Source organism: Choristoneura fumiferana, chromosome 15 (assembly GCF_025370935.1).
Source record: "Choristoneura fumiferana chromosome 15, NRCan_CFum_1, whole genome shotgun sequence".
NCBI classification, from domain to species: domain Eukaryota; kingdom Metazoa; phylum Arthropoda; class Insecta; order Lepidoptera; family Tortricidae; genus Choristoneura; species Choristoneura fumiferana.
In genome coordinates, this window is record NC_133486.1 from 1,284,447 (window position 1) to 1,305,386 (window position 20,940).

Sequence of the window (20,940 nt, forward strand, 5' to 3'; positions counted from 1 at the left end):
TCAATTTTTAAAATAAAATTAATAAAATTTACGGTTCTTGATATTTACGGTGTAAAAGTAGAACAAATCGACTTTTAAATATGGATTTGTCAGCAAATGCAGCGAGGAGAGCAGTTAGACAATCAGTACCGGCACAAGCTATAAGGCAAAAAGCCCAAATAGCGCCTAATGAGTCAGCAAACGTAGCCGTACCAGTGGCACAACCAGGTGATATAGTTGAACAACTAGCCGAACCATTTCGTGATAATATCAATTTAGAAGAGCAAGAACAAGAATAAGATTATATGCATCCCAATTCCATATTAGATGACGACAAAACGTCATCAATTAATGAATCATCTCACTTTCCAAATTATGAACCAGATCCAACTATTAATTCAGTACCAACACCTAACCCCATACACCACATGCCACCTTTGGGTATACTACAAAGACCATCTCAAAGTAACTCCTTCATTAGCGAAATGATCGCAATTATACCAATATATAATGGGGATCCAAGACAATTGACTCGTTTAATACATAAATGCGATTTTGTTGTAAAACAATTTAGAAACAATCCAAATGACCAATACTTATACATTTTAGAAGTAATCACGACTAGACTCATAGGGAAAGCAGCACACCTAATCAGTGAAAATAATTACTGCTTACACAATTGGCCACTATTAAAACAATTATTAACGCAAATAGATCAGAAATAGTCCAGGAGTATTTTATGTTAATATTGTATTATTCTCACATTGTTTTGCGTCAGGTTGTACGTTATTTTGACAATATATATATTTTTAATGTTATTGTATTGCATTCTAATCATTTTGAATAGGTAGAAATTTGAATCTGTTTTGCTTTTAACGTTTTTGACTTTTATTTAGTGCTGAAATTGGACATTTTTATTTTTGGATTTGTAATTGTAGGGACACAGGAATGGATAGCTCGCGTTACATGATACGTACGACGGCTATGCACTCCGGAATTTCAGTAGCTTTCCTCCGGCCCCACTGTCGACACGTGTGTTTGAATAAATTTAAATTACGTGATTAAATCGTTTATTTTTTACATCCGTAACCTTGGCCGAGGGCGTGTACCTCAAGTACCTACGTAGTTACAGTATAGTTACAGTGGTGACCCGATGCAGAACATTTACAATTTAATAAGTGAACACTAAAAATATACTATGCAGGACGACTACGCGTCACAAGAATCGGCGGACGTCATGGCGATATCAGTGACCAGTAGAATTCCAGAATTTTGGGTGGACCAACCCCGTACTTTGTTCATAAGGACAGAGGCCGTATTGACACCATAAAAATTGGGGGACGACACGAAATTCGATATTATCGTATCCAAACTACCCAAAGAAGTGATAGTGAGACTGACGGATTTTTTAACCAACCCTCCGGCGTCGAAGAAATATGATACTCTCAAGACAAAATTACTGACCATGCTGGAAGAATAGAGAAATTATTAGGCGAAATGGACTTCCCAAATCAAAAGCCATCCCAATTGTAGCAGCGGATGAAGGACATGGCAAAGGACAACTTTCCTGATGAAACTATTCGGATTATGTGGCAAAAACACATACCAACTACGGTGCGAGCAGTTTTGATAGCGTCACAAGTCACGGAGATGGACAAATTGGCAGCAATCGCCGACGATGTATATGAGGCCACGATGAGTCGGCAGATTTCATCGGTGGAGGCACAACACGCCCCAACTCACGAAGCAGCTAGCACCAGCAGAGCAAGCGACACAGGAATTATATTGGCGGAAATAGCCAAGCTGAGCGTCCGGATGATGGACCTCAAAAGGTCAAGGCCACGACAACGGAACTTCAGCAGGAGATGTCGCGGCGGACGGTCAGCATCCAGGCCCAGAAGTGCGTCGGCACGCCGTACGCCGCAGCGTGCTTTAAACAACCCCGAATGGTTATGCTTTTACCATTATCATTTCGGACCTGACGCAAAAAAGTGTATCCAACCGTGCGCGTGGGTGAAACGGCAGGGAAACGAATAAGTATAGTACAGTCACCGACGGAAGTCTGTACTATTTCCCCTCGCCGTCGATTATGTGTTACTGACTTTAATAGTGGACTGAGATTTTTAGTTGATACGGGCGCAAATATTTCAGTGCTACCTGCTATTAAAAAATACCGTACTAGTGAGTGTTCAGACTTTAAACTTTATGCAGCCAATGGAACGGAGATCAAAACTTATGGTGTAAAGACTTTAACATTACATTTTAAACTTAGGAGACCATACCGTTGGGAATGATTACTAGCGGACTGTTATAATTGTCACGTTTTGTACTCAATCGCGGATTTCCATGACAGTGCATTGCCGACGATGCACTGACGATATACACTCTTTATGCTTTTTAGACCAGTCTAGATTTGAAACTCGTGGCGGACACCCAACTTTGTGTAACTCAAATTTATTTAATAAACGTTATTTTTATGGACAATAGTAGTTTCAAAAACCCACCCCGTAACAGTGGTGTCAGAAGTGGGATTTTCCACAACTATTCGGGGTTTAACTTTACAGTTTAAACTTAAGTGAAAGTTTTAAACCGAAACTACGCGAGTCATCCACTGTGTCATTCAAAAGTATCGTAAGAGTGTGTCCGCCCTAAACCCTATTTTCTCTGTTTCGTGAAGTTCTAAGACTCAAATTACCAAATAACCGCGCCGTTTCGTGAAGTGCTAAGATTCAAACTATGTACTAAAGTGAAAAGAATAGCTGTCATCTCTACCTCCGCTGTGTCCCGCTGCTCACGCCGTATCCTGTACCGTTCAAGAAGAAGCCGCTCAGTTCCTCTTGCATAACTGTGTGCTGGCAAATCCGGTGGTAGTCATTCCTGGTTATCGTCCACGACGAGTCATTCTTGGAGAGAAAACGACGTGAAAGTTGTTCGTATACCTAACCTACTAGATCCTGAGTTCCTGCTGTAAAACGCCTTGTTCGTGTCGCCCTGCCATGCTGAATTTCTTCGTGCTTATGTGAGTAGAATATTCTGTTTCTGTAGTTACTATCAATTTGTCAATCTAAAGTCGGTTTCGAAAGTATACGGTTTTGGGATCCAAATAATAGTCTTATAGTGTCAGTGTTAGAATTATTATATATACACACTTACCATTTCAAGCATTATCAATAACAGCAAGATGGGTTCAGAAGACCAGGCCAAATCAGTTTCCACGGAGCAAACTCCTATTCAAGTTCTTTGTAGTTTCGTAAATGTGTATAAAGGAGATCGTGAAACCTTGCCTGCATTTTTAACAAATTGCCAAAATGCATTGGACTTAGCGTCGGAGAATCAAAAGGTTGTGTTACTGAAATTCATAATTTCAAAATTGGAAGGCAAGGCTCAAATAGCCTGCTCAAATAAAATTTTTGAGAAGTTTGAGGATTTAAAATCTTTCCTTAAACAAAACTTTGGCGAGACTAAACATTACAACCACCTCCTCCTAGACCTACAAGCTTGTAAACAACAGGTGAATGAAACTGTCGCTCAATACGCCCTTCGTGTGGAAACCTGTTTAACACAACTGCAATCAGAAATACACAACTCTGACTCGTATAAAAAGGAAATACCGGGTCGCATTGCAATGACGGAAGATCTCGCCTTATATACATTCTCCTTGGGCCTAAAACCCAATATTAGCAACATGGTAAGATGTAAAAGTCCCAAGAACTTAAATTCAGCAATCAATATTGCAATAGAAGAAGAAAAAATCCAGAATTTGTCATTCAGATCGGGTAAACATGTAAAGTTCTGCAAGATTTGCCGTAGAGAGGGCCATTTAGAGGCCAACTGTTACAATGGGCAAAGGTCATCTTTGCGAGTGCCATCATACCAACGTCAAACTAACGATGCAGCGAACTCTCCTCGTAGTTTGATTCCTAAATCATCACCTATTACATGTAGGTATTGTAAAAATATCGGTCACGATATTTCACAATGTAGAAAACGGCAATTCAATAATACTAGGTTCGCGAATAACACCGGTCAACGACACGCTGATCAAAACTGCTTAGACTGCGCTCCGGTCACGTTTGACGCAGAGTCACCACAAAACGAAGTATATTACAATAATGCAAACACCAGTCATTTAAACTAGGTAATCGGGTTTCAGACTCGTGCCAACCGAAACCTGAGTCACCAGGCACTTCTACTATCTCTACTTACGCTACTATTTCTGGTGAAAGTTCATGCAGTGTTATATCCACTAAGTCTATATTTCCTAAGTCCATCACTGTTGCGAATGATCACTGTAAGATTTTAAGATCATATATAGATGAAAATCAACATACTTGGGACTTATATATCAATACTGCCATGCTCGCTTATAATTCAAACATTCACACCACCACGGGCTTTTCTCCAATGGAGCTGATGTTTGGTCACAAGCCTTACTTGCCAAAAAGCATAGATTCACTAGAGTCAAACACCTATACGGACTATATACGTGCATTGAATCATAGGCTGTATTATAGTAGGCAGAAGGCTTTAGAAAATATACAAACATCCAAAGAGAGGTCAAAAGCTTACTATGACTCGCATGCCAAACCCTTAAACTACAATGTCGGTGATATGGTATATATAAGATGTCACCACAAACAAAATAAGGCACTATCACCCGTTTGGAAAGGGCCGTATAAGGTTATAAAGTTAAACGGAAACCACACCGTCACCGTGCTTATTAATCGTAAACACGTACGTCATCATTATGACGAAATCAAACTTGCACCTCAATTTTAAACATTATATTACAGGTTTGCCTCGGTGCTCACGGTATGTCTCGGGAGTTTTGTCACGCCAATCATAAGGAGTTCAGGCCTCTTCTTCGATCAAATGCCAGATGTTAAGTTCACAAATGACAAATGGAATGTTGTTACTTACATAGATATAAGCCACATACAGCCTCACTTAGATAATGTAGAGTTTCTGTTTGCAAAGATATCAACGTTTTGCAAATCTCATTCTTCATCAAAAGTACAGATAGACTGCTTAAATTCACTAAGTGCTCTACAAAATCAACATGCTAATAACATCAAAAAGTTTTCGTCTATATCTTACCTAGTTCAAAGTCCAGCACGTGTAAAACGAGGCCTCATCGATGCTGGCGGCTCAATACTAAAAACATTCTTCGGGACATTAGACTCGGACGACGCGATAAAGTTCACGGATGCAATTCATCAGGTACAGTCCGATGAAAAAAGTTAGCTCATGTCATGAAAGATAATATCCATATTGTTAAATCGACTATCCTTAGTTTTAATAACACAATATCAAAGGTTAATGAAAATGAAGCCCGGCTTAACCAAAACTTAGACGTAGTCGAAAAAGCTTTCGAACAGTTAAGAAATTCAAATGACAAATTAGATATCAAAACTCACCTCAACTCTCTACTAAATTCTATCGAAAGCATAATCATGTCCTTATCCTTTGATATCGACGATATAAATAATGCCATTCTCTTTAGCAAATTAAATATTTTGCATCCCACTGTACTAAGCCCCTATCAGCTGTACAATGAACTTGAACAAAACGCCAACAACCTGCCTAAGCATTATGAGCTTCCAACATCGCTGTCGCTGCAAAACATTCACGACATTGTAGACGTAAGCAGTTTGATATGCTATTATCATTATAATAAGATAGTTATAGTTATAAAAATACCACTTGTAATTCCACAGACTTATAGTCTATATCATCTCATATCTCTACCAGTTCCGTATGACATTTCGAAACCCGACACTTTTGCCTTAATTGCACCCAACAAACCGTATCTAGCAGTAACAGCTGACAGAATGTTTTACTCACTCTTCGACAGTGTCAAAGAGTGCAAAGTGATTACAAATAAGTGTTACGTGTGTGAATTAAACAATATCTATTCCACAATCGCGACGCCAACGTGTGAGACAATTTTGTTAAACGATGTAGTTTCTAAGTTACCTAGTTTATGCGTAGTTAAGATTTTGCATGGGTCCATAGATATGTTCTATAAATTAAGGAAAAACCGCTGGATATTTGTACAATCCGAACCTGGCAAATGTCATATCACATGTGAGAACGACCCAAATAATTACGATGAAATTTTGTTCGGCACAGGTTTGTTAAACCTACAAAAGCGTTGTAACGCCTTTTTCAAAACCTTACAGTTTAGCGCTAGTGATACCATTGTTACAAACATAACTACCAATGCTCAAATAATGTCATCGTTCAATATTATCTTTGACGACTGTTGTGAAAAAAATAAAATAAATAAAACTTTGCCTCAGTTGCCTTTTGTAAGATTAAATAACATAAACAATTTGGATTCTTTGGTCCATGCTAGTACCCACTTAGATCAGCTTCAACAAGAACTCAATAAACTGGAAAACACTTCACACCTGGAAAAGTACAGTGTCCACTATCTGTCACTTACCAGTTTAACTTCCGCCCTTGTTATCTTATACATGTTTTATAAGACCAGGATATGTTTAGACCACAAGAGTTCGCCATTGTGTTGCATAAAAATGTCCCGTCGATGCAATAGAAGGAGAACCAACAACGAAAAATCAGCACCGATAGATAATCCCCAGGAAAATGTCCCGGAGTCAGAAAGTTCTCCTTCTACTTCAGACGATGAACCAGTTTCAATTAAACGTAATATAATAGTATAATGTCTTAATCATATAGATTACTACTTACTTCAGGTTACTATTTGTATTTCTATTTCCTGCAGATAACTTTAAATTTTGTCGGGTAATCACTCCCGCTTTAAGCATATTGATTTTAAAGTTAATTACCTAGATCGTTAATACTAGAGCCACGCAATACGGCTAGATCCTATGTCTAGAATAAAATAAACCTTTTGTTAGCCAAAGCGAAGTTCATGACTACACTAGGTCTTCAGATTTCTCATCACCCTCCCGTGATGATCAATCTTAACGGGGGGGGCTGTTATAATTGTCACGTTTTGTACTCAATCGCGGATTTCCATGACAGTGCATTGCCGACGATGCACTGACGATATACACTCTTTATGCTTTTTAGACCAGTCTAGATTTGAAACTCGTGGCGGACACCCAACTTTGTGTAACTCAAATTTATTTAATAAACGTTATTTTTATGGACAATAGTAGTTTCAAAAACCCCCACCCCGTAACACAGCCCATATTAGGCGCAGATTTCCTGATATATCACAAGCTTTTGGTTAATTTGAGTTAACAAAAACTAATTGACCAGACGACTGATTTCAAGGTAGCAGCACAATCCGTGAGTATTAATCAACCTTCTATTAGTACCATCGAAGGGAACCACCCTTTTAGAGAATTGTTTTCCCAGCGTTACGAAACCAGCGTCATTCACGGAAACTCCAAAACATAATGTATTGCATCACGCGGCAAGGCCACTACCGCCAGATCGGTATGTGAAGGTCAGAGAAGAATTTAGGTTGATGCAAGTTAGGAATTTGCAGGCCTTCCAAGAGCACTTGGGCAAGCCCTTTGCACGTGGTAATCAAGAAAAATGGGGAGATAAGATCTTGTGGCGGTTATCGCATGCTAAATTCAATAACAAAGCCAGATAGGTACCCCATACCTAGATTACATGATTTTACGTATATACTGGCGGGCAAGAAAATTTACTCAAAATTGGATATTAATAGAGCTTATCACTGCATTAGCGTGGCACCGTCAGATGTTGAGAAAACAGCAACAATTCCGCCATTTGGTTTATATGAGTTTCCGCGAATGAGTTTCGGGTTGCGTAACGCTGCGCAAACTTTTGAGCGATTCATGTACAATACTGTTTTACAAGGACTTGACTTTCTTTTTAACTACCTAGATGACATTATCATAGCTAGCACTGATAAGGACGAACACCGAAAACATCTTGAAATAGTGTTCGAAAGGTTTTCGAAATTTGGCATAACGATCAATCTAAACAAATGTAGTTTTGGCCAATCACGATTAGAATTCCTAGGTCATGAGGTTAGTACGACAGGGATCAGGCCGCTCGACGGAAAGGTTCAAGCCATAATTCAGTACCCAAAACCAGAGACAATAGACCAATTGCGTAGATTTTTAGGCATGTCATTTTAAAACATTATTCTGTTTTATCATTGGCGTAATAATTTTAAGCTGAACTGTATATAATGGTGCCTTGGCAATACAAAGTGCTGTAAGTCCGACATATGCATGTGATAAGACATTATTTTTATCCTCAAGTGGGAAAATCTGTGATGACACCAACTGCATGAGTATAAACATGTACTCAATACCAATACAAAGTGGATCTGTTATATGTTTCACAACTATGCTTGGAGATAAACTGGAACTGAATCAAACTCTAATGCAATTAGTAGATATCAGGCAGAATACTATGCATGTTCATTCAGTATAGTCACAGAATCAACCTGGGAATGCAAGGGGCCTGCAAGCAACTGCTGGAACCATGGAACATGTGTGCCAGGGCATAGACATGAATCAATATCAGCTGAGATGACATATCCACATGGCTATGGATGCAACTCAGACAGTGTAGGCTGTGATACATACTGCTGGCACCAAACATCATGTACTTGGTATAAATGGGTTGCTAAACCAAACAATGACAAATGCTACAAGGTCTACAGAAAAGTTAGTGAGATCTGGGAAACCACATTATTTGTTACATATCAAGGAATAGTAAAACAGATCAAACTGAACACAAATAACCCTTAAATTGACGTCGGGTCACCAGTGAGTGATACATCAACTTTATTTTTTTTTGCCTTAAACCAATTCATTGTTGGTGTGTGTTTTTAACTACTAAGTACTTATTAATTAACTTATTTTGCGTAGTAGAAAAAATAAATTAAGTTGGTAACATTTTTAAATAAACGTCAGTTGCCAGCTGTGCATAATTTTACTTTTGATTTGATTTCGTATTTTATTTCTGTTTTGGTGTTTTTTTTTTTATACCAATTAAAGCATGTTTTTGTTGTTTTTTCTCTCTGCAGTGCATGCAACAAACGCGATCACACAAAATTTTGGCTTTGGTTCCTTTGAATAATGCATATTCGGATGATAGGTTTGATTCAGAAGATATGCTTCTATGCTTTTGCAACCACCTGCACTATCCGAATCTGAAAGAAATTCCGAACCACCTTCAATAAGCTCTTCCCTAGAAAGACTCAATTTATTAGTTAGCACCTTAGACGATGACTCTGATAACAATAACATAGATGAAAACCGACTAACCAGAGACACAAACCATAACCATATCGAAGACGCTCCGCTTACGCCTATATTAGAACATGTTCTACCATCTTCATCTACTGCAAACTATGATGCTTTGCTAACTTTGAATTCAGTACAATCCTTACCAACACCAGAAGCCCCTGAAAACTCACCGCATCCTGGACTTAACAAAGTAGTAACTAGAGCTAAAATATCCGTGCCACCCAAAGCAGTGCCTTCCAAAAAAACAAAAACTAAATTCACTCTTAATCTAAAATGGTCGAAAACAACTTTTAAACATACAAGTCTTACATACGACATACGAGCCAAAAAAATAGAATTGGATTCCGCTTTGAAACATTTATACCTCTTTTTCACGCCGGATATTATATGGGATATAGTTCGAAACACCAATTTATACTCCGTTCAGAAAAGTGGAAAATCTATTCAATTGTCAACGAACGAATTAAAAATTTTTTTGGGCATTGAAATATGATGAGGATTATAAAAATGCCAGCATATACTGATTATTGGGCAAAAAAAACTAGATATGCCCCAATAGCTGACCAAATGCCATTCAAACGTTACCAGCAAATTCGACGCTATCTGCACTTTGTTGATAATAGTTTGGAAACGTCTGACAGGTATTACAAAATTCGACCAATAATGGAAAAAATACGACTGAACTTTTTAAAGGCTGATAAAGAAAGCAAATACTCCATTGATGAGATGACGATACCTATAAAGGTTTCAAGGCTGGTAATCGGAAGCAGTACGTGAAAAACGAGCCAAAAAAAAATTGGGCTTCAAAAATAAGATAATTTCAAAAAAAGTTGAGGAAAAATGTGTTATCAGCAACCCTCCGGGGTCGTTGACAAATGCATCGCGAGGAAATTTTAGACGCAATAACGATGGCCGTACGTATTATATTCCAAGAAATACTACATTATCTCATTAATCAATATATAATTGAGGAAATTCGCGAGGACACATGTCTGGAGGTCGAAATGTAGTAAAAATAATATGCGCAGTACAAACGAAAACAACGAACAAATTGAAAGTTCAATTCCAAGCAACCATTTTTTTCGTTCCTAACGACCATTCAATTTGCTCATGTCACAATACAAACTCTATAAAACTAGGCAGTCCATATTTCATCTCTCAGATGTCTGACTTGGTAGTGTAGTATGGCAATTGGCTACTTAACATATTAGCAGTAACACAATAGTTTACTGCTACATAAACGCATATTGCTTGTATCAGCGACAATCCTACTGTATATAATCTAAGGTAATTACAATAAACGGGGTCTTGGACACAACCATCTTAAGGGTTTCATTCTGCTCCCCTACACAGCCACGCTGCCCATCTCCACCTAGCAATTTTACCCTTTTACTTATGTAAGCTAATTTCGCTTTCGTAGATTCATATTATTGTAAGACTTCGGAGAGGCAATTTAAAATGTCTAACTACAATCAAGATAATGCGTTCAATGGGTATAACAACTATGCACCCAACCCTTACTCCGGCCGTGGCAGAGCGCAGTGGGGAAGAGGAGGACGTAATGTAAATCCTCGTCCCGAGCTGGAAGCGCCGCGCAGGGGAAGAGGCGTACGCTTTGGAGGCCCACCTCGTCGTAACCAGCCACCTCCACCTCAGGAGGAGCGTGTTGCTGTTGTCGCTGAGGCACCACCATCGGGCGTTCCACAGCCCAAACATCTTTCAAAAACATCATCACCACTGACCAACGACCCACTCTACCTTGAGAGTTTTATGAATGAGATGGGTACTGAGATGAGAATGGCTCCAATAGCCAATGAAATACATCCCGGCCACTATGGAATGGCGCAACTGGTCGAGGAAGATTACAAGTCAGTGACTGCACGTTCTCATGTATATGCAAAGAACGTTTCTGAGTCGATGCACTCCTATTGCAACGGTATGCACGTATGCTAAGCGTCCGTCGTCAGTGTGGAGCAGTGATAACCCCAGATGAGTCCGATTTCATCACTCAAATGGAAGTAGGGGGTTATTGTCTAACTAAACTAGCTGAGCAGTACATGGCTGGTTTTGGTAATACTAGCATACCAGGTTCCACGGAGTGCGACTTCGTTTTTGATAAACCAAATCTTCAAGCTGGGGAGAATACAATTGGATTCTTTGGCCCTATTCAGCAAAATGCAGTGGATTATGCCACTTACGTCTGCCCTGGCGTTCTGGCCCAACGAATCGTTGAAGATACAGCGCGTACTGTCGCCAATCAAGCAAACGATCCCGGAGACAACTGGCAATTAGAGATTGATCAACCTGATCCAGAGGATGAAGCAGCGCCCCCCGCACCGCAACCCAACCGTCGTTGCATAGGTTGGGCCCCCGAGAGCGTCTCCGACAAGAGATGATGACTGCACTTGGGCATGCAAGGATAACACCTGAAGCATTTCATGCTGATAACCCAACCATCCCAATCAACACCAGGCTGATGAACTATGTTCACTATCAACTTTCTGAGATTCGAGGTTATGTCGAAGGTACTTTACCAAAGTCGAGGACCGGCTCCGTGGCTCAAACTGTCACTGCGGTGGTTAATGACCAGAATGAAGTATCGGTTCGAGGTCCGTTCCCAGTAGCAGGATCGGTTGCATTCTTTGCCTCAGCATTCCGGTATCGTGTCGATGTTCAACACAATCCGCAGATCCTCGCTCCCTATGATGATGCGCCAATAATTACATTATTGCATGGCGACCCTGCCTTAAGGACCTATCAAGGAACTTCATTAACGAAAAACGCAGTCAGAACCAGCACAACAAGATCAACCAGAGCCAGCCAAATCAAATCAAAGAAAAAATCAAAAAAGCAAATCAATCAAGAGCAAATCAGAAAATGACCATGACCATGAAAATCACCATCAACATTGACGGCATGACCGTGATCATCCAGGCGCCAAGCGAAAAGATAAAGAAAATCGAGAGCATGCAGATAAACATCACGATGCAGCCAGAACCAGAGGAACGACCCAACGCATCGCCCACCACACCACCACCAGCGCCGCCAACACACACAACGAGGACGTCAGGAACGCCACCTACCACGCCACCACCATTGCCAACCACGTCACGCCAACGAACAGTGACATACCGGCCAACACCACTCGCGGACGCCCATCACCGATGCCATCAGCGGACCAGCGGACATGCTACAGCACCGATATAGAATCCGCCGATCCCGCCACTCCGCCAGCCAGGACGCTATCCCGAAGGACGAGGCCGAGGAAGAGGATGGAGGTACCGCCGCGTCACCCAGCTCTAAAGGTTTTTTTTTTCGCCAGTCATTAATTTCTTCACATTATTTTTGTTATATTGTTAGTTACCTTATGCATTCTTATCACGTGTTTCATGGTTTAGATTTTTTTTTGTTAGAAAATTAAAAGATAAAGTTAACGGTTGTCGCTAAAAAGTTTAAAGTCAGTTTAAATTAAGTAATTCAAAAATTCAAATGTTAGTCATTACTCCAGTGTCACGAACCTTAATTAGATCAATTTATCAATATTTCGCAACACGTGCGAGTGCGATGCCGCTGCGCGCTAGCCGTGTAAGCGGAAATTTCTAGGTCGCGCGCATACGCCGACCATTATGCGATTTTATAATTATTGGTGAATTAAATTTGATACCTTGGGAGTGTGTCGCATCGCTCCAGTAGCTAAATAATTAACAACTCAATTCAATAAAATTATTTAACTACAACATCAAATACAACATAGAATCCAATGGACACAAATAATTAACGAGAGTCTATAAAAATTAAACTCATTCTAATATTTTTTTTACTTCTTACTCTGGTACGGTACAAGTTAAGGTTTAGGGATTGCTCCCGGGAATTCCCGGGAAATTTCATCGCCCTCAGTACCGGGAAACGAAACTCATTTCCCGGGAATTCCGGTACTACAAAATATATAATCATTTTAATATTTTAAATTTTTATCAAGCTGTAAATGCTGTAAATCCTCACGATGTTTTTTGGATTTGAGGCGAGAGATATTTAACATCTTTCCGTCGCCCCTCGTGTGCAGATGAATACCCCGTTCGGTATCACCGAAAGCTGTTCGTACCTAATATTAGTGCGAAATATATTCCGAACAAGGTAGGATCCAGAACGCAGCCCTGACGTACACCTCTGCGAACATCAAACGGCTCCGATGTGTTGCCGTTGTAATCTAAAACCCCCTTTATGCCTTCGTGAAATGACTTTACCAGGCTTAGAAGTTTTGGTGGACACCCAATGCTCTCGAGCGCAGAATAAAGACCTTCCCTGCTTACTGTATCGAACGCTTTGTTAAGGTCAACGAAAGCGACGTAGAGAGGAGTGTTCTGCTTCCTACACTTCTCCTGTAACTGAAGAAGTATGAAGATCATTTCTACTGTGGATCGCTGGGGTGTAAATTAGTGAGTACATGACCAAAGTGTAGCGATGCTAATCAGCTACGCGATCCCATAAATATTAATAGTTTAAGATTATTACTTTGTAGTTTTCCTCAAGCCTACGTCTTTGTTTTCTCTCACTACAATGATGTATTTATAAAGTCCCAACTGAATGGAGCGATTCATTATATCACAGCGGTACAATTGTCTGGGAATGGAATTATCAGTATTAACGGTGATTGCGTAATCAAGAGCGCAGAATTCACCATCTACTCTCGCCGGCAGCAGAGCAGCACACTGACCGTAGAACCTGACATCTTGGATATAGAAATACCTCCCATCAATCACATCATATTTACCCATTTCAGTCATTAACGAGACAAATATAGCCGAAAAGACAAAATACGACAACCACACGTATTTACATCAACAATTGAACGAGATTGAGAAACAAATTCAACAGATGAAAAAGAATAGCGCAGAAGTGTCACTAAGCGACAAAACATCATCCCATGACGTCACTCAGTACGGACAGATCAGCGTGATAACAGGCATCACACTTTGCATATGTTTAATACTAGCATGGAGGCGTCTGCGCATATGCAGAGCACGGGGCTCCAGTGCCATCAGCAAGCCAGTGACGAGCCGGCCCCCGCCCCCCGCACCTCACCGCGCTGGCACGGCGGCGGCGAGGCACGCGGCGCGACCACCGACTCCAGCTCCGAGCATCCACACCATATAAGCAAGACGCGGCTCATTAACGTCTGCCAACTCAGCAGGCGGAAGTGACGGCGAAGACACAGGCTCGCGCTACGCGATAGTAATCGATAGAGCGACATCGCCCACATTCGCAAAACATTTTTAGCAAATAAGTAGTTGAAATATCTTAAGTTGACATGTAAAAAATATTAAAGAGGTTTACGATACTTTAAGGTGGCGTGTATATTATTTAAGATATTTTTATAACCGAGTATCATCGCCTCGAATGCTTCCTTTTCCTCTCCCGGAAGATATACGGGACAGCACCGCACATTTCACACAGCGGGCAGCGTCATTAATTTACGTCGACTTACCAATCTAGGTCAATGCACGACAGTTCACTAATATCAGCCTTTATGGGTACTCGTTTATTACGTAAAAATAAAGTAATTAATTAGTAAAATCAGTGAGTTAAAAGGTTTATTTTATTTGAAACTTAAAATCTCGTACAAACGCTACTCCGCCAACCAACTCGACTCGCTACGAGCTTCAGCAAGTTCCAGTCGACGTTCGAAAGCTACGAGTTTCCTGAAGTCCAAGTTCTGCGAGCTCCTCTCCACAACCATTTCTGGCGCAGCCGGTAGGATCTTTCCTGCGGCGAATCTGTGGTTGCACAATCTTTAATTGACTGTGTCGTCGTGGCCATTTCAAGGAGCAAAAGGAAGAAACGATCCAATAAACTTTTTTTGTATTGTGTGTCTAGAGCGTATTCAATCTTGACTAATTTTCATTGTTGCGAACACCTCTATTTACAAGAGCACTATTAAATCTTGACTGACCGTCACTGTTGCGAATATCTCTATTTAACTAGTGCACTAGATTAAGAAAAAATAAAAAAAATAAGAAAAATAATTTATTTAAATAATATATTTGCTATAGCTAATCTGCTATTTTTATATTTTCTCGATGAAAGAAAATTACATTCGCCAAAGACGCGAAATGAAATAAAATTCAAAGAAAGGTGAATAAAACGGGTACCCAACTAATAATTGATGTTTTATTTTGTTTGTATGAATACATCCATTTTTTGTGTGATAATTAATTGTGTTATATGAATTCAAATCAAAATAATTCAAATAACAAAGGGCGAGGTTCAAATAATAGAAATTAAAATAATACAGGATTACTTGAATTGAAATTACAACAATTTTCGCACTGTGCAGATCAATAATTGAATCAATTCAAAGAATTGTAGAAAAGCCAGCGTATTTGCATTATTTTCAAACTGCTTGCGTATGCTTGTTCAGAGCGAATACTTTATATTTTAATTGGTGTCTTTTACCAATTTCACCTGTTGCTCACATAGTGAGCAAAGCAATTATTCCGCCTTAAAGCAAGCCCAATAATAATAAAATGGCTATGCCAGCCCAAATCGATGTGAAACCGGCATCAGAAAGTACGGAAAACATGCCTGAAAGTACGAAACCTGTACTAAAAATTATATACAGCGAAATTTTAAAATTGATTCCATTATTTGACGGCGATGCACACACGCTTAATTTATTTGTGAAAAATGGAGACTACATAATATCCTATTTTTCTGAAGATATAACTAACGAACCTCAGCAAGAATACGTTATGCATTCATTAACGTCATGTTTAATAGGAATAGCCTCGGCGTTAATTAGCAAAAATTAACACATTACTAATTGGACAGTAATTAAAAAACTTTTACTACAACATTTTGACAATAATCGCACAGAAGATTGTAATCTTATGGAATAAGATGGACTTAAAACAGAATGAGACATTTTTAAAACTATGCAACAGAATACAATTGTTTTGGAGGAATTACTATGGCCTGTAATGACCAAGTAATAGAGGCCAGCTATTAGCAAAAGTGAAGCAATGTTATTGACTAGATGGCGAATGAGATAGGATTCACAGAGCTACGGCTCCCACCATATCATTGTGAATTGAGCCTTATTGAACTGATTTGGTCTCAAGTAAAAGGATACATTGCAACGAATAATAAGGACTTCAAAATGCCAACAATAAAAAAAAATTGTCCCTGAAGCGTTCGCCAAAGTTAAAGCTGAAAATTGGAGGTCATGTATTTAACATGTCATTAAAGTTGAGAATACGACGATGGGGGGTTGGATACATTAAGAGATGATACAAATTTGTTATAATTCAGTCATCACATTTATTTTTGAAGGAAGGAGACTACATAATATCCAATTTTTCCGGAGATGTAACTAACGAACCTTAACAAGAATTGCATTAACGTCACGTTTAACGGGCAAAGCCGCCGCGTTAATTAGCGAAAACAAGCACATAAGTAATTGGACCGAAATTAAAAATCTTTTATTACAAACATTTTGGCGATAATCGCTCAGAAGACTGTATTCTTATGCAATTAGAAAGAGTAGTCTTAAAACCAAATGAGACATTTTTACAATTATTCAATAGAATACAAATAATTAGGAGCAATTTGTACGCAAAAGTAAACCAAATCCCTGGCGAAATAAGTAGAAACAGTCGGGTGCAAATTTACAACCATATCTCTTTAAATGTATTACTTTATAATTTACCTAAAGGCCTTATACGGTACGTTTAAAACAACCAACCACGTTAGAAAGTGCTTTACAAGTAGTTTAGAAAAGGAAAACTTTGGCGAACAATATCAATCCAGAAATAATGCGCATAAGCAAAGTTCAGTTCTTTCGCGCCAAAAAACTATCCAAACAATTTTCGTACATCCCGAATTAAAACGGTGCTCACACGTGTTTATCAGATGCGATATTTTACGTCCGAACTCAGGTTCCCACCCCCACGAACCCCACCCAGGGTCCCACAGTACTGTGGCATATAAAAATTTCAACCCTCGCCTTTCTTTTTTTTAAATAAACGCTCAACAAACGCCCATTGTATGGTTATGGTTTCCTTTGACTTTTGTTTTGTTGCTGCTGGTAAATTTAGGTCCTTATAGTTTTATGCGTTTTACAAATACAGGAGACTACGTTTTCGGCTGAAGTGGTGTTATTATTTCAGGGTAAATCAAGTAAGTACTTGTTTTCATCTTTCCAGAATTAAACTGCTTCTTTATATTTTGCTCAACTGGACTTGGTTTATGTCCCTGCGCTTGCGCATGGCAACACTCTTGATGTGTCAAAATGTCGAACTGACTTGGCAACCGGTCATTTTTTCCCTCGGAGGGCCGCCGTCTCAAATTTTCTTTTTCATTTGGCTATTGCCGCGGACGCTCCTCCTTTTCCCAAACGAGTGTGAGTGATCTCACCTCACCTCGTATTTTTTTTAACGAACGCTCTGAGCATAATTTCGCGAACGCGACGCCAAATGTCGCGTGGTAACCGGATTTTGTTCATTTCAACATAATCCTAGATGTGGAACTGCTGCAACCTCCGGAGAGTCGACAGACGTCGACGTCACTACCAGCCTGACCAGCTAAAGCGGGACCTTCATTCCTCTCCGGTGAGTCCAGAAATTTCGACCACAGAACATTAGGAACCGGTTGCCCATTGAACAACTTGCGTCTCGTCCTACCATCACTCTTTTAATTTTCCTAATCCTGGGTATTTCTATTTCAGGAGGTTTCACGGTGGAGTTTTCATGTGCGGAGTTCTTTTTGAAGTTTCAAGTCTTTGAGCTTCTCCCTTTGCCTGGGTCAACTTTCCTTCGGGTTGGAAGAGTCCCTGCGGACTCCCATTGCCCACCACTGCAGGACGTCTCAATAGCCGCCAAACCCAGGGGTAGTTCTCCGGGCCGAGGTACACACATTTTTTTTTACCTTTAAACTTCCGGTCCAGTCGCCGCTGCGACTGGTGGCGCTCAACATTTTACTTTTAACTAATTTTACGAAGCGAACAAAACCGTGCCGGTGAACGTTCAGTTGAGGTAGCCCAAATAACCCACCAGCTCTATGTAACAGAATAGGCTAGCCGAGAGCCCCTTTGCTTTATTTTTTTTTAAATAAATAAATAGTCAAGAAACCGTTGTTTCCTTTTTTACATCATCGCTTTAGAGGTCACAGTACGAAGGACCATATCGAGTTATTTCAAGAACGGACAAAGTTTATTTAATTCAAAAAGGCGACAAAGAAACATACGTGTCTATAGATCGACTTAAGCCTGCATTCCTATTAGGCGAACCAAGTGTCGATAGTACGTATGTCACGAAGTCCAACCGCTCGGTTCGGTTTAAGTGTTAGGTAGCGATAATATCTAATGTCAGGTTAATCTACGGAAATCATCATTTAGCGGTGCCCCCGAGATGGGCCTCCAAAGTTCGAAAGACCAGATTAATTACAATAACGACAACAGCTTGCAGCAGCAGATGGACGAGATCAAGCAGTTGCTGTTGGGGGGAGATCCGGGCAAATCGTCGTATTGCTTGTATCAGCGACAATCGTAATGTATATATTCTAAGGTTGAAGCCCTCTTTTCCTACGACTCTAGCTGTGATTTCCTTGTGTCTCCTACACATAACCTTATATCGAAACCTGTCATATTACAAGTGCACATTTAAAGCTCTTGACAAAATAAATTCCATAAAATTCGTAGATGACAAAGGGAAAAATGTTAAATTTTGAAAGTTTTAATCGTTAAACTTATTCATATTTCACGCTGGGGAATGCTTCGCCACCTCGATATAGCTGACGACGGAACTGCCATATCTAAATGGCGAAAGTGCATCTCAAACTTGCCTTTTGAATTCAAACTCTACGTGACAAGCGATAAATTCTGTTCTGGTAACAAGAACCATAACTATTACCTTTTTTTATAACTATAATGCATGTTGGTGTGTCAACTGGCCACTTTTAGTGTTTAGTAGTCATAGTTTACTGCTACATAAACGCATATGGCTTGTATCAGCGACAATACAGAGCTATATCAATGTATGTATGCCAAAATAATCGAGTACATGAATGAACACTTAAAACAAAAGAAAAATGAGCTCGAAGATCATAATCTATCGTTCTTCAAAGGTATTTGGCCGCACCCGGCTTCACTTAATAACGATCAAAATTTTAGAATTTCAGTCAGGAGTAAACCTTTTACAAAATTTTAAAAGTAGGAGATATGGTCAGTCAAAATACGAGACGGTGTATGCTCGAGAGTGCACATTTAAAGCTCTTGACAAAATAAATTCCATATAATTCGTAGATGACAAAGGGAAACTAACGTCGGTGCCGACTTATAAATTTGGGTAACGACTTTACACGGTTACTAAAGATTGAGACAACGTAAAAGCTATGAGATCCTGATATTATTTAGACCCTATTGAAACATTTTTTGGTGTACGCTTATTCCTTCAGTTGTAGCCAACTGTAGGAATAACGACAGTTGCCAAAGTTTTATTAGCAAATTCAAGTCGTTACTTGTTACGGAGTTATAAGGTTCCTCTAAAAAACCTTCAACTGTGAAGATGATGCAGCTTCACAGCTTGTCAAAGTAAAATTATTATTTAAAATGTATACAATTTAAAGGTGTCCTATATATAAGGACGAAGTGAATAATGCGACTCAGTTTCTTGGCATTGCGCTAACACCCGTCCACGTTCACGACGTTGGTGTCGAAATCAACCTTCTGCTTAATTCTAGAAAATGAGAAAGATAGCTTGAAACTATACTCTTTTGTTTTTATTACAAGAAATGTTAAATTATGAAAGATATATTCACATCGGCTGAATGCCTCTCTGTACTGCTACTACTCTCTCTACTGTCGCCTCCTCGGTAATGCTACTGCTGACCACGGAACTGCCATACTCGTGACGAAAGTACATCGTAGACTTGCCTTTTGAATTCAAGCCCTACCTAACCAGTGATAAATTCTGCGCCGGTAACAACGATAACTATAATACCTACTTTTTTATAACAATGTAAGGACGAAGTGAATAATGCGACTCAGTTTCTTGGCATTGCGCTAACACCCGTCCACGTTCACGACGTTGGTGTCGAAATCAACCTTCTGCTTAATTCTAGAAAATGAGAAAGATAGCTTGAAACTATACTCTTTTGTTTTTATTACAAGAAATGTTAAATTATGAAAGATATATTCACATCGGCCGAATGCCTCTCTGTACTGCTACTACTCTCTCTACTGTCGCCTCCTCGGTAATGCTACTGCTGACCACGGAACTGCCATACTCGTGACGAAAGTACATCGTAGACTTGCCTTTTGAATTCAAGCCGTACCTAACCAGTGATAAATTCGCGCCGGTAACAACGATAACTATATTACCTACTTTTTTATAACAATGTAAGGACGAAGTGAATAATGCGACTCAGTTTCTTGGCATTGCGCTAACACCCGTCCACGTTCACGACGTTGGTGTCGAAATCAACCTTCTGCTTAATTCTAGAAAATGAGAAAGATAGCTTGAAACTATATTCTTTTGTTTTTATTACAAGAAATGTTAAATTATGAAAGATATATTCACATCGGCTGAATGCCTCTCTGTACTGCTACTACTCTCTCTACTGTCGCCTCCTCGGTAATGCTACTGCTGACCACGGAACTGCCATACTCGTGACGAAAGTACATCGTAGACTTGCCTTTTGAATTCAAGCCGTACCTAACCAGTGATAAATTCGGCGC

The 20,940-nt window shown here is 39.7% G+C and overlaps 1 protein-coding gene and 1 pseudogene across 1 annotated transcript; both read left to right on the forward strand.

Annotated features, from left to right (window-relative positions):
• The first annotated feature begins 1,177 nt into the window (after positions 1–1,177).
• On the forward strand, positions 1,178–2,016 carry LOC141435680 (uncharacterized; annotated as a pseudogene).
• Positions 2,017–2,934: 918 nt separating this feature from the next.
• LOC141435679 (uncharacterized) lies at positions 2,935–19,273 on the forward strand. Its single transcript, XM_074098423.1, is given in 3 exon segments — positions 2,935–2,998; positions 4,773–5,215; positions 5,218–19,273. Coding segments are annotated over 3 exon segments (1,914 nt in total). The 5' UTR covers positions 2,935–2,975; the 3' UTR covers positions 6,666–19,273.
• Positions 19,274–20,940: the final 1,667 nt, after the last annotated feature.